The 16,578-nt window shown below is 42.7% G+C and overlaps 1 protein-coding gene across 10 annotated transcripts in view; it reads right to left on the reverse strand.

Moving 5' to 3' along the window:
• Window positions 1-647: 647 nt before the first annotated feature.
• LCOR (ligand dependent nuclear receptor corepressor) overlaps window positions 648-16,578 on the reverse strand; it is a 165,747-nt gene continuing 149,816 nt past the window's right edge. For all 10 annotated transcript variants that reach the window (XM_031652141.1, XM_031652140.1, XM_031652144.1 and 7 more), the window contains one exon: window positions 648-15,753. In XM_031652141.1, coding sequence (XP_031508001.1) covers window positions 11,415-15,753 — 4,339 coding nt within the window. In that variant the 3' untranslated portion in view covers window positions 648-11,414. The remainder of the gene's footprint in view (window positions 15,754-16,578) is intronic.

The raw sequence follows: 16,578 nt of genomic DNA on the forward strand, positions 1-16,578 counted from the left end.
GTTATTCCACTACAGGATGACTACTGGAGGAAAAGAGGTCTATCTTAACAATGAAAACAACCAATCTGGAATGAGGTAGTCTTCCAAATTCAGATTCAGAGGGGTGGCCTGGCAGTCAGCTGTGGGGTTATTTTTGCTGGAGGTGGTTCTGCACAGTGATGGCACAGTCAAATGAGCTTCTTGTGGGTCCTTATGCTGACCCACTTCAAGCAGAGTTGAAAGAATACAATGAAAAAACTCATGAGGCTAGCAAATGGAAGGACTTTTTCTGCCATACTCCAACAAAGGCGTTGAGAGCTGGGCAGCCCTGGCCTGTGGCCTGCACACTCCTCAGTGGCTAGCCTGAGGTCAGGAGCTTGCCCTTCATTGCTCCCTGTCCCTCAGGATGAAATACTGGCACCTTTCCAACCCTGCCATGGGAATCTCAAGGATTCCTCCACTGTCTTTTCTTTTCCCTGAAGTTAGGCAGAACTCACAAAATGATGTATTACTGACATTAGCAAACAAGGCTTCTCTAAGCCCTGACACTTGGTGGAAGTATTGCTTTGTGGTTCCTTCTGGCAACTCATCAATTTTGCCTTAGGCTGCAAGTTGAATGACCGGCTCCAAGGCATTCTATGCCCTCTTCAGTGACTACACAGACACACTTGAATATCAAAGAAGTTTAATACGCTGCCATAAAATAAGCGCCTTGGAAAAGCTCATGGAATAGATGTCAATGTTAGAGAAACCCCTCCCACACATCCTCTGGCTCCACACCCCATCCCTCAAAACCAAACAAGAGAATCGGAAACAACACAGGAAATCCTTCCAAGCTTGGATTTCAGTGAGGGCCCCTCTACCAATAACAAGAACACAGTTTCCTACATGGCCTGATAGGAAAGCAAAACACAGAAGCACAAGAAGTCTACAAGATTTCAATATTTAAGAGACTTGGTACATATTCAAAGTTAAAATAACTCCAACTTTTATAGCTATACATATTGTTTTAAAGCAACTTAATATATTTTTAAATTTTATATATACACTCTCAAAGGTTCTTCAGGTGAGGTATGTAAACATTGTCTAATGAAAAATTTCAATGTTTCAAACCAACAAATTCACAGCATACATTGAATTTTCATCCATTAAAGACACAGTATATTCCTACACTCACTAACATAGTAGAAATCCAGGCCCAAGAGATACACACTGATCTTCTGGGTTGCCACTTGCAGAATTTCTCATTTCACTGCTCTGGAAAGACACTGTCACACAGGCCGGGAGCACACGCTTGGTACCAGGACGGTGCTAGGCCCTCTGGAGGCCCTGTCCTTGGGCAGCTGGATCACTGGCTAAGACTCACAAGACAGCAAAAAGAGCACAACTGAACAACTACGAGATCGACCTCGGCAATGACAACACTGGGAGGAACCAGAAAGACCTTTAAAGGAACGGTAGAGATTCATTTTAGAGCTCCCTGAATCCACAGCCGGATCAGCAGCCCCTGCCCTAAACTCATTCAGAAGGGTTGCGGCCTAATAAGAATAAAAATCCAACGTGGCACCTGAGCTTCAGTTAAATTGCATGGGCCTCCTATGGCCCCCTGGCCCCTCAAAGGCATTCACGCTAGCCTCAATTAGGGCCCTGGGCTGTGCTTTTCATACAGGTTGGGGATGAATTTCTTAGTATTATAATGCATACGGGGAAATAATGCCATGAGTTTACAAAGATGACCAATGCTTGCACACAGTATTGGCCAATGACCTTGGAGGAGCTCAATTTTGAAAACTACTTGTTCCCTGAGGGTAAACAGCAGGCTTCTATTGAGATTAAATGAGGCTAATAAGGGGATTTTTCATACAACGTAATAAGACTTGGGGAGCCTCAGGCCAGAATTCTATTGTACCCCCACATAACCTACAATGCCCCATTCCCCCCACCCCCTACCACCACAAGAAGTAGTCACCTCCCCAGTGATACAATACAGGTCAATTTCTTTCCTCTTGCTTGCCTTCAGGATCAGCAAGGGAAAGTTTTATCCTAATGCACCCACTTCAATCTAAAAAAACACTAGTGAAAAATTCCAAACACCATCATAAATACAAAAGAGAAGACATATTCCAAAAGCCTAAAAAACTACATTACTTCTATTAATGGTTATCTGGGTGTGGGGTATTTATTTTCACAAAGTTTAGGACGGTCAAAAAGAGAGGCTGCTTAACAGCTTTAGAAATCTGCTGAACTGGACACGCTGGGAAAAATGGAGGAGTGACTGCCCTCTTTATACTGACCTACATGGTGTAATCCCAGACACGAAGGCAGCTTTAGACATTTCAAGCCCAGGCACAGAAGATGCTTATATGAAATGGGCTAGCTTTTAATGGTAGGTCAAATATAGCCAAAGGACATTGAACTGGCCACTTAAATTTCTATTGTAACAAGTCTTACATTTACTCTACAGCCAAATGAGCTTTGCCTCAACTAGATTCTGGAAACTCTACAAATTCATGAAAAATTGCAAATTTTTCAATCTACACACCCAGATTTGATGTGTCTGGTGCTGGCAGATTTCTCATCCATTGCTACAGTTCTATGACATGAAGGAGCGTGCAGACAAACAGAAGCAAAAATTCAAGTATAGCAACCTCTCTGGCAAAGGCAAGAGGTCTTAGCAAGAGCTGTTCTACCCCCACCCTATCCTCTGAGACAAGGGCCAGTGTGGGCCCCGGAATAAATGTTATTACCTAAGATCTTATTGCTTATGGGCAACACATCAGAAAGAACACCTGGAAATCTGCTCTGCAGATCTGGGTACTGACCACTGACCAGTTTATCATACACCTGTGTGTGTGTGTGTGTGTGTATATATATATATATATATAATATAACCAGATGAGAAGAGGGGGCAGTTAAAGCTTAGATTTGATGTAACATTACAGATCAAACGCCCCAAACAGCTCTCAACCTGCTGGTTTTTGTTCTTTCTCCATGTGTGAACTGTGTTATGAAAGGAAGTCCACTGCTCAAAATATATTCTATAATACTACGATGCAAACCAACATCACTCAAAACATGAATTTGTATACAGCACAGGTAATAAATATTTTTAGAAAACTATTTACAACATTACTTCTTGTGAACATTTAGACGAGAGCAAAATTTATTTCTTCCTGCAAAGTTAAAAAAGTTCTGACTGTCTAGTTCAGTGCTAAATTCCCTGGCACCTAGTTTCTCATTCACATTTCATCTTAAAATCAGATTTGCTTACAAAGTCTTTTAAAAAAAACATTCTCCAGCATTACTGTTCAAGTGTCTGCCTCATTCGTTTAGAAAAGACAAAGGGAGGCCATAAGAAAATATGCAAATTATGGTTCAAATGGACAAAACCCCTGCGTGCCTAGTCCCAAAGCTCCCTGCTGTCCTGGAGTTGCAATTCTCAGTCCAGCCAGCCCTGCACAATGAGGATCATGACTTACATGGAGGTGCCCAAGGACAGGGCACAGGGAAGAGGAACATGATCATAAAGCACTGGTTCCATCCCATCCAGGGGTGCTCTGAATTGTAGGACAGGACTCCTGAGAAGTAAAGCTGACCACATCTTAGAACAGATGATATCATTCTGTAACCACTGGTTACAGGGGGGCTGGCCCACATCTGCACAGATGCACACTGAGACAGGCAGGGGAGGAGGAGGAAGAGAAGAGCCAGGTGCTCACAAGCATAGTCAAGGTGCAGAAGATAACATGCTTATCTCCCATGATTAATGAGAGTGTGAACAGTGTCTTTCACCAACACGAGAGAGGAACTAGAAATACACCTTAATGCTTTCTCTAGGCAACCAGTGGTTTCTCCATATCTCACAGGCATGGGTTTGGGTTTCCTTGGGGCTACAACTAAGGCTCATTTTCCTGTACAGGCTGTTGAGTGTACAGCTGAATGTACCAACTGTGCATGCAAGAAGTAGACTGCGTGGGGCACGCCCGATGCCATGCTGGCACAGCCATACCCACGATGGGAGTCCCACTTTGTTGTGGGATGGGGTGACAGTGGGGAGATGCGCTTCTGTTGCATCTGCCCAAATACAGTGAAGGTTTCAAGGCCACACCTTTCTGCTTTCACTGTTGTTTGGGGACTCAATGGTTGAGCATGGTAGCTGGGGAGGATGGGTGGCTAGAAAGAACACTTTTTGGAAAGCCCTTTTGACAGTTAATTTTCTTGTTAAAATAAATACTTTCTATAGAAGCATTTGAACAGGAAAATATCACTATTTACACAGTGAAATAAATTCCACAGTGGTGTGTATAAATATTATATATATGTATTTGAAACCAGTTACTAACAGTCTCCGAGAACTATTTAGAATGCAGAAACCACACTAGTGAAATCAATAACCTTAAGCTATAGTGGCTCTAAAAATAATCCCTACCTGTGGTATAAATATACAAAATTATGCAAATCTTGTTTGTATAGTCTCTTTCCCAAAAATTAGCTCCCAAATACTGCAGCTTTAGCTACAAGACAACTATGAGGTGCAGATCATAGAAAACTGGGGTAAAAAAAAGTTGATAAATTGAATAGCATTTAAACCCAACAACTAAATACTAGAGGAAAAACAGAGTTTTGAGATAAAAATGCTTCTAATGTGACAAATTTGTGTTCAGGGCTGCACTGGGCAAGTGGGGGACTGTCCCAGAGAATATGCCTCCTGGAAGGGAGCTGGCGGCATAAGCAGAGGCAGGAGGAGGAAGGGCAAGGTGCCAAGGATGGCTCCTCAGAACCAGCAGGTGGCTCAGGTTGGACTGGAGAGCCCTGAACTTGTTCTGTCTAAAGCTGCTGGTGTCTTGACAAGATGCCACAGACATGCTGGTGGTTTTAAGAGAATGTGTGGTCTGCACTCGGAAGTCAAACAGGCAAACACCAGGCATTTATGTTCGTATATCACAACCAGAGCTTGAAGAGTGAGAAACCTTCAAGTATATGATACAAAAGAGAAATGAAGCGTTCTAGGGGTAAAACCAACACATCGCATACTTTCAGGGAGAGGCACTGTTCTTGGCTTTCAGTTCATGAGTAACTTGTTTGTGCTGAACTGCTGTTAATGGAATGTCTACCACAGTCAAGTTCACTCTGATTCATAAAAATGAAGACTGTACTTTTAAAGACTGCATTTTTAGTTTTAACTATATACCCTAATAGATATGATCACATGCCCACAATTCATTAACAAGTAGACAACTGGCAAAGGGGGATAATTTTTCTTAATGCAAAAGCATTATTCAGGAATAATCTGTAACAGCAGCTGTGTACTGAGATGCACAGGCAAGCTACTCTAAAATCTAAAAGAATTGCTGGACTGTATGAAAAAATGTTGGACTATATGAAAAAAAAAAAAGTTCTGCCTGTCTACACAATTTGATCTTTAATGACTATTGCAAGGATCAGTAGAGCTTTTATACAAGAGTCAGGAAGTAAATATTTTAGGCTATGTGGGCCACATATAGTTGCTTTTTTTTTTTTTTTTTACACAACCCTTTAAAAAAGGGTAAAAAATCCATTTGTCCAACCCCTGGCATATTGTAATACCGTGAGTACCTGATTTTTTGTAAATGGACAGTCTATGCTTTCGTGAGGCATGCATACTGAGCACCCCGTGTGGGATGGCCCCAGCCAGGGGAGAAAGGATGTGTGTCTGTGCTCACCCGGCAGCATAACCACACAACTGCCCCTCTGAACAACGGAGCAAAGGACATCTCCTGAGCACTGAGCATCAAGCACTGAGGCTCTGGGAAAAGGAAGATCAGACAGAGAGGAGGTAAGTGGAAGGAACTGACCAGCCTCGGTTCAATCCCAAGGCAAAAGCCTGAGCAAGGACACACTCCACAAAGTGCTCAGGGTGGTTCCCCGGGCTCCAGGACGGCATGACACGGCACAGCACAGCAAAGCCCTGAGAGCTCTGAGTTTCTGCCCGAGTCTGATTATCTATAAAGGAAAGAGGCTGGGTCTTCAAGTCTTCCAATCCATCCATTGTAGAATACAGGACTCTGTTCTGAGGTTTCAAAGGATGAATTATATTGAAGGCTGCCTCAAAAGACTTCCCAGTCTGGGCAACACAGCGAGACCTCATCTCTGCTAAAACTGGAAAAAAAAAATTAGTTAGGTGTGGTGGCATGCACCTGTAGTCCCAGCTACTCAGGAGGCTGAGGTGTGAAAATCTCTTTGAGCCTGGGAGATGAAGGCTGCAGTGGGCGTCATAAAAATGAAGATGACTATACTTTTAAAAAACTACACTTTTAAACTATATACCCTAATAGATAAGACCATACGCCCATTGCACTCCAACCTGGGGCGACAGACTGAGACCCTGTCTGGAGGGGGTGGGGGGAAGGCCCTTCCACAATTCTGCTCATTTTAAATACAATAATCTTTTTATTTTTCCCCTGAAAAGGATTTGAGAGCAAGCATGGGGAAGAGCACTTACTGCTAGGATATGAAGACTGCCTTACACAAATTGATTTTATACTTAAAAAAAATTCCAGTATTTCAGTGGATATCAAGTCATAGTAAGACATCAAAGTAATACTAAGAATTCAAAATGATAATTGTCTGTTTCAAAACAACTAAAACAATCAGTGATTTGGGGCCACTGACAAAAATTTTTCACTGACAAGACATTGAATCACATTTAAAAAAAAAAAACAGCAAAGAAACTTATACTTGTGTTGGTGCGGTGGCTCACACTTGTAATCCTTTGGGAGGCTGAGGTGGGAGCACTGCTTGAGGCCAGGAGTTTGAGATCAGCCTGGGCAACACAGCGTAACCTCGTCTCTATTTAAAAAAAAAAAAAAGATATATCCCCTTATCCTTGAGTTTTTGGAGAAGGAGGAAGACTTTAATAGTTTTTCAGTCATACTCTGGTTATAACTCCAATTTTTAAAATCATTATTAAAGCACTTCAAAAGCCTCTATGTTTTATTTGTTGGCTTACCTTTAATAAAATTATTTTGAAAGCACGTGACTGAGAAGGTATCAGTGCCAACACATTTTTATTTTCCTAAAAGCTGAACAAAATATGTGAGAATAAACAATGCTTGGGTTTGTGATCAGACTTTGTTTCTACTCTGTGAAAAAACGTTTTCCACATCTAAATGTGACATCCAACTAAAGTAGTCTCAACTAATTTTACCAGAAACAACATCTTGGTTTACTTTAATAAAGAAGAAACAAAGCCAGAGTCAGTTCTGTGTGAGTGAAATGAGAGGCCCCGGCCACATAATTTTAGAACTCTGAATCCCTATTTGCTAATGGGTTCTGGCTCCATAGGGTAAGATGGCCTTATTTTGGCTACTGTGATGGGTTTTTTTAAAGAAAGATGGAATGCTACGGTTGCTCAAGTTTAAGGGGACAGTAGTGCATATCAATATAACATGTCTTCTTTGTAGCAAGACAACTATAGAGGAGTAAAAGAAAACAAAATTGAGACAAGGAAAACAGGAAGTAAAGAGGAACAGAGAGAAAAGGGCAGAAGAGAGAAGGAAAATCAAGAATATTTGTTCCTGAAAAGGATGACTTTCTCAAGCAGGGTCAGTGATGTTTTCTGAAGGTCCAGATAGTATCTTAGGCTGTAAGGGCCACACGGGTCTCTGCTGCAGCTACTCAACTCTGCTCTTGCAGTGTGAAAGCAGCCGCAGGCAGTACATAAGAAAATAGGTGTGGCTATATTCCAAACACATTTTATTTACACAAACAAGTGACCAGACCAGTTTGCAGACCCTTGACAGATCATCTGGAATCCGAAAGGCAGCCCGCACAGAACCTGCCGATAGTAACACTACAGCATCTCCAGCTTGTATCACACAGCAAGCTATATTTTCCTATTTGACTCTTAGGTCCACTAATCAACAGGAATGCTGCCCATAAATGTGAATGACAGCTCCCACCCTCACCACCGAACCCATTACAAAGCAGGAAAAGAGGTCAAACCTCAATTCAAAGTAACTATCTTAAAGTGATGCCTTCTACTGATGACCTATCTTAACAGTGAGAAATTCACCTGCATAGTATGTGATACATAGAAGATCCCATTAGAAAGCACCACGTATGTAAAGGGACTAAGGGCGCCTCTTCTACCCATACAATTTTAGGAACAATACAGCAGGAGACTCACAGCCTAAGATTATTGTTTTAGATAAGGCTGCATAGAAGTCTTTAACAAGGAATCCAAGGGGCTAGCGACTGGTGACTTACAGACATTAATAGCATTCCTATGAAGGAAGCCTCAGGAGCAGAACAAAGGATCGCAACCTTCCTGATGTGCTGCAAGATTGTTACCTGTCTGAGGAAGTGCTGGGGTGAGGCTCAGAACCCCAAGTGAGGGAGTGGTCTCCTGCGTGTCCATCTATAGCAGGGAGTCTCATGGGATAGAAGATGGGTATCCTAAAGAGGGGCCTCCTCTAGGGGAGCTGTGGCAGCTTCAGGGATTGCTTCCCAGACATCTTCCAGCTTCTCCAGAAACTCAGAGAATACCAGTGTCCTTTGGTCATCAACTTCAGCCCCAAGACTGGGACTGTCATTTCACCAAGTGTACACCCAGGAGCAGAATTTCCTTTCTGATTTGGAATCGGAATGTGAGATGGACTGCTTTTGCATTTGGTGGTAAGCCATTCTTGAAGATGGCTCTGGGAAGAAGGTTTCTGCAATGACAGAAAACAATAACAGACTTGAGTCAATCCCACGCCTGAGCCTGGAGGTGTCTGGGAAGCTGCTTTGCCAGTACCTGCTGTAGCTATCAAAGGGCCTTTCAGGATTGGCCCTCAGGTTTTGCTGTTTTCTTTCTTCTATTAACAAAATTAACTGAATCAGCAAAAGTGAGATTCAACAAATATAAACATTCTAAACTTTTAAGTGTCATAATTATGTAGACTCTCGGTCTATTTAAATGTCCTTATTATAAAGTATAAGTTGATTTTAAAGATGATCCATTGCATTGTTAGGTATATAAAATACATACATACACATTAACACCTTTTCTCACACACAGCCTAGAATGGGAAAGAAGGCTATTATCTGTAAGTGAGTTTTTAAAAATGAAAAAGAACTTAGAAAACGAATGGAATGAATTACAAACTTGGAACTGGAAAAGTTCCACCCACTCACTACCTTACACCTCTCCCTAACCTAATCCAAGCACCTTACAAGGTAGTCTGTATGCAGCCAAGGGGGCACCTCCTCTGTACAGGAATCAGCATGCCTGACATTGGCAAACATCAGCTGTTTAAGTCACCACAAAAACAATATCCAGTGACAACTATATGAAAAGATATTTTTAAAACCTTAAAACCATTTAAGATTAAATGAACCTATTCAAAACACATTAATGCCTCTGTGCAACTTAATGCTGAGAAAGAGTTGCCAACATACACACTCAGCAGTTTCATTAATATAGGCAGCTCTTGAATGGCCCAAGTCAAAGATACCAGAAAAAAAAAAAAAAAGACTCATCAGACAGAGAAGATATGAAAAACAGTCAGGGCTTCATAAGATAGTAAGCTTCTCTAGCTATGAAATTCAACACAATTCTAAATTTCTCACCAATCAAATACTTTTCTCCAGTTTTATCCAATCATCAGAAGTTTCCATGATATACAGCAAACCTTTACCAGAATGGGTAGAAGGCCTGTATTATCATGATTTTCAGGAAAAAGTCCATCTGGGCTTATCTAAAGAGATCTGAAACAACCTAAATGGAAAATTTTTAAATAAAAAGGACAGGGCAGCAGCTGTCCACACAAGCCGATTTTGGTGACAGAACAGGTTAAGGAAGCTGGATGAGGCTTCAACAACCAAGCCTTTTTTTGCAGAGTGGCCCAATGGAAAAGTCAAGTACATGCTGCGTTGTAATCATGGAGCAAAGTCATAGGCACTAGGTTGAAGCCAATGCGCCAATCTCAGGCTTCACCTGGGAAAGGCAAACGAAGTCATTAAAACATGGTGGTTCTCACTTCTGAGACACGGAACAGAGCCTGACATGACATGGCAGGAGGGATACTACAAGCATTTAACTACTAGGATGGTGTTAATCAATCAGAATGAATATCTACTCCAACAAGTACATTCACATTGGAGCATACAGCTAAACATCAGCTCTGGGTGTAGGGGGTGTGTGGGCTCCCCACAGATGTTGGAGTTGCTTCCTTTAACTGCAAGGCTGCTCTAACCTTTACATAATTCTATGCTGTTTTAGATCTGAGTCTGGTACCAAAGTGGTACTGGGGCTGCTCACAGAGACACTGGGCTACTTTTAAACCACCTGTCCTTTGCTAATTACTCAACTCAGGGACACCCAAGCACATTGCATGGGGAAGAAAGAATTTTACTGTAAAATTGGGATTGGGAGACATGTGTGGCTGATAACCACATGCAAATGCACCCAAACACACATGGACATACACATTCTTAAACCTTTCTATTACTGGAAATAATAAGTTTGGCTTTCTTTGAATATGGAAGTACTCTCGGTAAGAAAGAAAATAAGAAGAGTCATTTTCATCCTAATCATCAAATTACAGCTACAAGATGGAAAAAAAAAAAATCCTAGACTTTTCCCTCCCAAAGTAGGATGGAAGCCTTGCAGGAGTGCTAGCAAGACCAGAAATGAAGAAGATGGTGAGAATTAGCAATACAGTTTGGGGATGCAAATGATGTTTTAGAGGTTATAAACAAAATTAACACTTGTGACATATCTCTCGTCCCATGGGCACAAAATTTAGAATACATGCTCTCAAATGACAAAACATCAAAGGTGAGAGGAGGGACCAACAATGAATATGATCTTTTTAAAAAGGGGGGTAACAGAAATAGTAATCTTTTATAATTATAAATCCTCTGCATACCATAAAAATGATTTGGTTTAGCTTTCAAACATCATCTAAACAAACAAACAAGACAGAGAGGGAAGTTCACTGCTGGGGTTTGCAAAGAGGGGCATCTGTTCGTGGGCAGATGCTGCAGGGTGGCTGCTGAAAAGCTCCTTTTATGTGCATGATGGTGGTCTTCTCGGCTACAGTACAAGTGCTTGTGCATCAAGTATAAAATACAAGCCTTTAATCACATAGATCAGCTTTTTAGCTTTTGTAAATTTAAAAACAAAAAGGATAAATAAGGCACTGTACTTTTAAAAACGAAAACTGCTTGGTTCCAAGTTTAAAACCCAAGGAACAACCAGAATATAATATATAACTTCCCTTAGCCTCAGAGAAGGACTCTGCAAGTTCCCTTCTCCATGTGAGATGCATTTTCGGACATCTCAAATTACGGTGTTCTCCATTAACTGTAAATTTGAAAGGCTTGATAAGCTTATAAAAGCAGATTTAGTTAATGCAAAATAAAAGGTTACTTCTATAGAACAGTTTTACTCTTGGCTACCATCTTTCCAATCACTTTGCATCCAGCCGCCTCCGTTTGCCATGCGAAGAGTCCAGCTTTGCCTTCAGCTTTCGCTTTCTCTGAGCTGCACTGCTCTCTGGGGTTTTCGTTGAGGGTCTGGCCCGAGTCTTTCCACTACTCTGCTTCCTATTCGTGGCTTTCTGAGGCCTTGAAGAGGATTCACTGGCCCCCTTCTGTTTTGCAGGTTTCGTCAGTGTTTCCGAGGCAATAGACTGGGAAGGCCTTTTGTTTGTATTCTCTTTTTCTTTCCTGGAGGGAGGGCAGCTCTTCCCAGCGGACTTTTTAGGGATCTTCACTTTATTCTCTTTCAAAGATGTCTTTTTGGGGGGTTGGCTGCTTCTGTCCCTTGCAGCTGGCCTCTTGGCAGCAGGGGTTTTGGTGACTCCATCGGCATGCTTTTCTTTGCTGGCTTTCACCGCAGGCCCCTTGTTCTTACCATCTGGAGGGCTGCTGCCTTCTGTTCTCTTGCGTTTACTCTGAACTTCTGCTTTAGGCAAGATTTCAGACACCTGCTTCCCTTTCCGTCCCTTCATTCCTTCAGTACTCTTGGGCTTAACAGGAAACCCATCTACATCCACTTGCAGGGCAAGCTTGGGGGACATCAGAGGGTTGATGCATACGCTCTTACGACTTGGCTTACTTTCCACAGCCAGACCATCTGGGCATTCCATTTTCTCATTCTTGATCAAACGTTGCTGGGCTCTGAGCTTTCCTCGAATATTGGAATATTTTCTAAGAATCCGGGTACTGGCTGGAGTGGGCAGGTTTGCTGGAGGATGGCTGTTTTTATCTTCCTTGACTTCCTCTATGCTGTCTTCAGAATTAGGGCTGGGGCTGACATCACTGCCATCCTCTGGCTCCACTTGATCAGGATTCTCTCGAAATTTAGCCCAGAGCTTCTGCGTTTTCCAATTATTCCTAGCAGGGGTAGCTCCAGGAAATTTCTTCAAGTGCTTTTTCAAGCGCTCAGCCTGTAGTGAACTGGGATATAGGCTGGAAGGAGAGTATTTCTGAAGAGGATGCTTGACAGGGGGCACGTCTCCTGGAAGGCGAGTATTGAGCTTCTTCACAATGACTAGAGACCGGGTTTCAGTTGTCTCTAAGAACCATTTACAAACATTAGATAATTTAAAGTTTGTCATAAAAAGCATCTGAACAGGAGAAAACTTCTGACCCTCCAATGAACCCCTACATTTCCGTGACCTTTTCTTGCTTTTCCAAATCTCTTTCAGTTTATCTGATTTGTTCCTTGCTCTTGGTGTTGGCTGTCCTTCTTTCTCCAACTGGATCCAGCCCTTCTGAACTTTCATGTACTGGGCATTGAAGTTGGCAATGAGCTCTTGGTTCTCCTCCTCAGCACACCATTCCATAAACTTTGGCTGTTCATCTACCACGGTGTCAACATCATCCTCATCTAGGGGGTCTCCACTCTCTGAAGCTCCATTTTCCTTTGGCATTGTGGGGCTTACTTGTGCAGCTTCCTTCTCTGAAGTCACTTTTGAAGCATCCAAGGAGCCCAGAGAATGAGTGTGTCTTAGGTTGTAGGTTGAAGAGGTCAGTCTTTTAGGCCTTGGCACCGATTTTGGTGGCCTAGCAGCATCACCACTTCCACTACTTGACAACCCAAGAGAGCTGCATGGGGCATCACTGTCATCATCTTTCTGCTGGGTGTTTTCGTTGTCTACCTCATTTACAGCCTTCTCCACATGCTGTGTGGGAATATGCCCTGGCTCTTCTTTTGCCTGTTCTGGGTCCCTCTTACAAGGAATACTTTCTGAGGGGATATGAGCATTCTTCTCATCCATTTTAGACTGAACATAGATTTCCAATCTCTCTCCAGGCAGTGGCTGTCCAGCTGTGCTTATGGGGTCCCTGCTGGGGAAAATCTCTCCTCCTAACTCCTTGACTTCTTTGACCAGCATGTTTTTCAAAGTCTGCCTGGTGATGATCCCCCCTCCTTCGCCCTCCTGCTCGGCATCTTTCTCAGGGGAGTGTTCACTGACACTTGGCTTTTCTGTGTCCTCCAGAGCTTCCGTGTGGAAACTGTCAGGTGGAAGGCCCTCAGGTGTTGTCCCACCAGGGTGCCCTTCTTTTTTTGAACGTTTTGCACTAGGATTTTTAGGAACTTTGATTTCAAGACAAGCTGAGGAAGAATTTGAACTTTGATTTCTTAGGCATCTGTCAGCAGAGGAAGAATCCAAAAGTTGACTTCTTAGGCACCTATCAGAGGCCTCAGGAAATTTTTTACCTTTTTTCTTCTTGTCTAAATTCTCTTCGAGTGAGTCAATGCTTGGATCACACGTGTCTTTTTCTGACAGGCATTTTACATCATCATCCTCTCCCTCTAATTTTCCTGTACCACCTGCTACCTCACTTTCCTCAGTTCCACTGGGGTTTTCATCAGTAAAAGTCCTGCTTTCCTTCAAGAGTGGGTTGACATCTAGCTCCTGGGTGTCTCCAGACTCAACCTCAGCACTGATGCTTTGGTCGTCCTCAGCCTTTCCCAGACTCATGGGGGGCTCCAAGTCCACTGGGGAACTCTGATTTTCTGAGCACTGAGGACTTTCTTCTCTACTGACTGTTTCAGGAGGAGAATGAGGCCTAGAAATGACATCTTCACTGCCTCCCCCAGAAAAGCTTTCAGTGGAGGGAAGCAGGTGACAGTCCTGGGGTACACTCATCTCCTCCGTATCCAACAGTGCAAGTGGTGGTTGGTCGTGTTCAGAAGACATCCCACTTGCTGTGGGAGCTGAGACTGTGGGGCCACCTTCTGGCAGGTCCTCTTCAGGAAGGTGAGCGGGGAGAGGCCACCCCAGGCTGGAGGCTGTCGTTTCCTCTGACCTGGGGGAGCTGCTCAGACTCGGCTTCATCTTTGTGGGGCAAACCTCAGGCTCTTGAGGTTCTTTTCCAGGTGAAACGTCTCCACCTCCTTCCTCGTGAGAGGTTATTTCCTTGCTAGGTTCTTCAGGGTTGTCTTCTCTGGGAAGCTGCACATCTACTGTATGTCTAGGGGCTGAAATTGTAAGGGTCTGCTTAGGAGTGAAAACTGCCTCTGATGCCAGTGCTGAGCAGCTTGCTTTTTCCTGGGAGTGTAAATTTCTGGCCAGTGTACGAACAGTTGGCAGTTCACAACAGTCACCATTGAAAAAGTATCCCCGAGTACTCTTTCTGGCTGTTTTCCGAGAAGATAATATTGATTTTTGATTCTCAAAGTGGCATTCTGTTATTGGTTGACTGATATAAACAACATCACACTGGTTATCATAATCATTTATCCTCAGCCCTGATGCCCTTTTACTTTTCCGAGCTGTCTTAATAGAGGTTGATATCATCTTGGTTCTTGAGTGTCCATTTGCTGCTTTGTGTACAGTTGGCATAGGGCCAGGGCCTAACCAACCATCTTTGGAATGATCAAATTGGCCCTTATCACTGGGATGTAAATGGTAACCCACCTTATTTCTTCCCAGCGAGTGAAGATGGTTCTCTTGCTTTGGCCTTGCATCTTGTTCATTTGCCTCTAAGTCCTGGCGCATAGGTGTTTTTGGACACTGTAAAGTATTCTCTTTGTCAGCAGTTCTAGATGAGTTCCCCATAAACCCTGAGTCCCAAGCCTCTTCTGATAAAGCCCTGAACGAATTTCTTTGAGGAATAATACAGGTATTGCCCTCCTCACTATTCTCAGCTGCCATTTTTATGGTAATTAGACTTTCTACTAAAGCTGAACTCTGCATATGGTCTTTACCATCCTCACATATGTTCACATTTGTGTCTTGCTCCTGTCCAGTGGTTTGCCCCTCCAAGTTTTTAGGGATGTGGTGGAAGTTCACTGAGGAAGAATTAGATGCAGTGAGGTATCCCGGAGTGAAACTATCCACTGAACTGCTATTAATAGAATTCGGTTTAGTGGTTGGAAGTTCAGAGGAATCTTTCTGGACAACAGTCAAGGCATTCTCTCTTCCATCTACAGGGTTTATCTCAGGAGGAGGCTCCTTCGGGGTCTGTTCCGTCAAGTGTAAAGGGCTGTGAGAGTCTGACGAGTCTACGAACAAATCTACAGAAGCAGAAGACTTCATATCAAGACACAGAGCATCTTTTTCTTTATGTTTGGTGCTGAGCTGGGCACAGCCAGCATTGCAAGTGGATACATCCATTGCTCCAGAATCAGAAGGCTGCAGGTCCTCAGTGCCTGGTTGAGATTCAGTATACAGGTCGTTCAGAACACGAATGAATTGCTTTTGATGATGAGTACACAGTTTGACCATAAACTTCTCCAGTGGGGACTTCGACTGATTGTTAGAATCTACTGCTTTTGCCTCTGTTGAGTTCTCCCTAGACAGAGAAAGAGAAAGAAGGAATTAGTATGGTCATTTACCAAAGAACCATTTTTACATTATAAAATTCACCCAATGTTATTCATTTCATTATTTATTTATTTAATTTTTTGTAGATACAAGATCTCGCTATGTTGGCCAGGCTGATCTTGAACTCTTGACCTAAAGAGATCCTCCTGCCTCAGCCTCCCAAAGTGCTGGGATTACAGGTGTGAGCCACCTTGCTTGGCTATCTGTATTATAAAAAGAGTGGGTACTTTGGCCAAAACTGCTTCTAAGTCTGTTCATATACTTTTGATTCAATAAATATGAATTATTTACCTAATTATAAGGTCAGCCTGTTATAGTCTCAAATTTTCATGCTTTAAAAGTACTTTAAAAGTAATCTTCATAGTTTAAAAAGTAATCCCTCAAAAATCATTTTTATTTTAAAGAGAAGAAATGCCGCAAATACATTTTTTTTTCAAAAAACTAAAATTTTGACCACACTATTAACTCTAGTTGGTCAACATATACTTTACTTTATTTTAGGTCTGGGTATTCCTGTTAAATAATCATTGGTTTATAAGTTCACAACACTGACAAGAATTGAGGTGCACTACAGTACAAATCTTGGGTTAGAAGTACTTACAGAACTTACAGTTTTTTTTAGTTTTTATTTTTTTTATTTTTTATGGAGACAGAGTCTTGCTCTGTGGCCCAGGCTGGAAGGCAGCAGTGCGATCTTAGCGCACTGCAACCTCTGCCTCCCGGGTTCAAGCAATTCTCCTACCTCAGCCTCCCAAGTAGCTGGGACTACAGGCACACGCCGCCACGCCCGGCT

The sequence above is a fragment of the Papio anubis genome, chromosome 11 (assembly GCF_008728515.1).
Source record: "Papio anubis isolate 15944 chromosome 11, Panubis1.0, whole genome shotgun sequence".
Classification (NCBI taxonomy): Eukaryota; Metazoa; Chordata; class Mammalia; order Primates; family Cercopithecidae; genus Papio; species Papio anubis.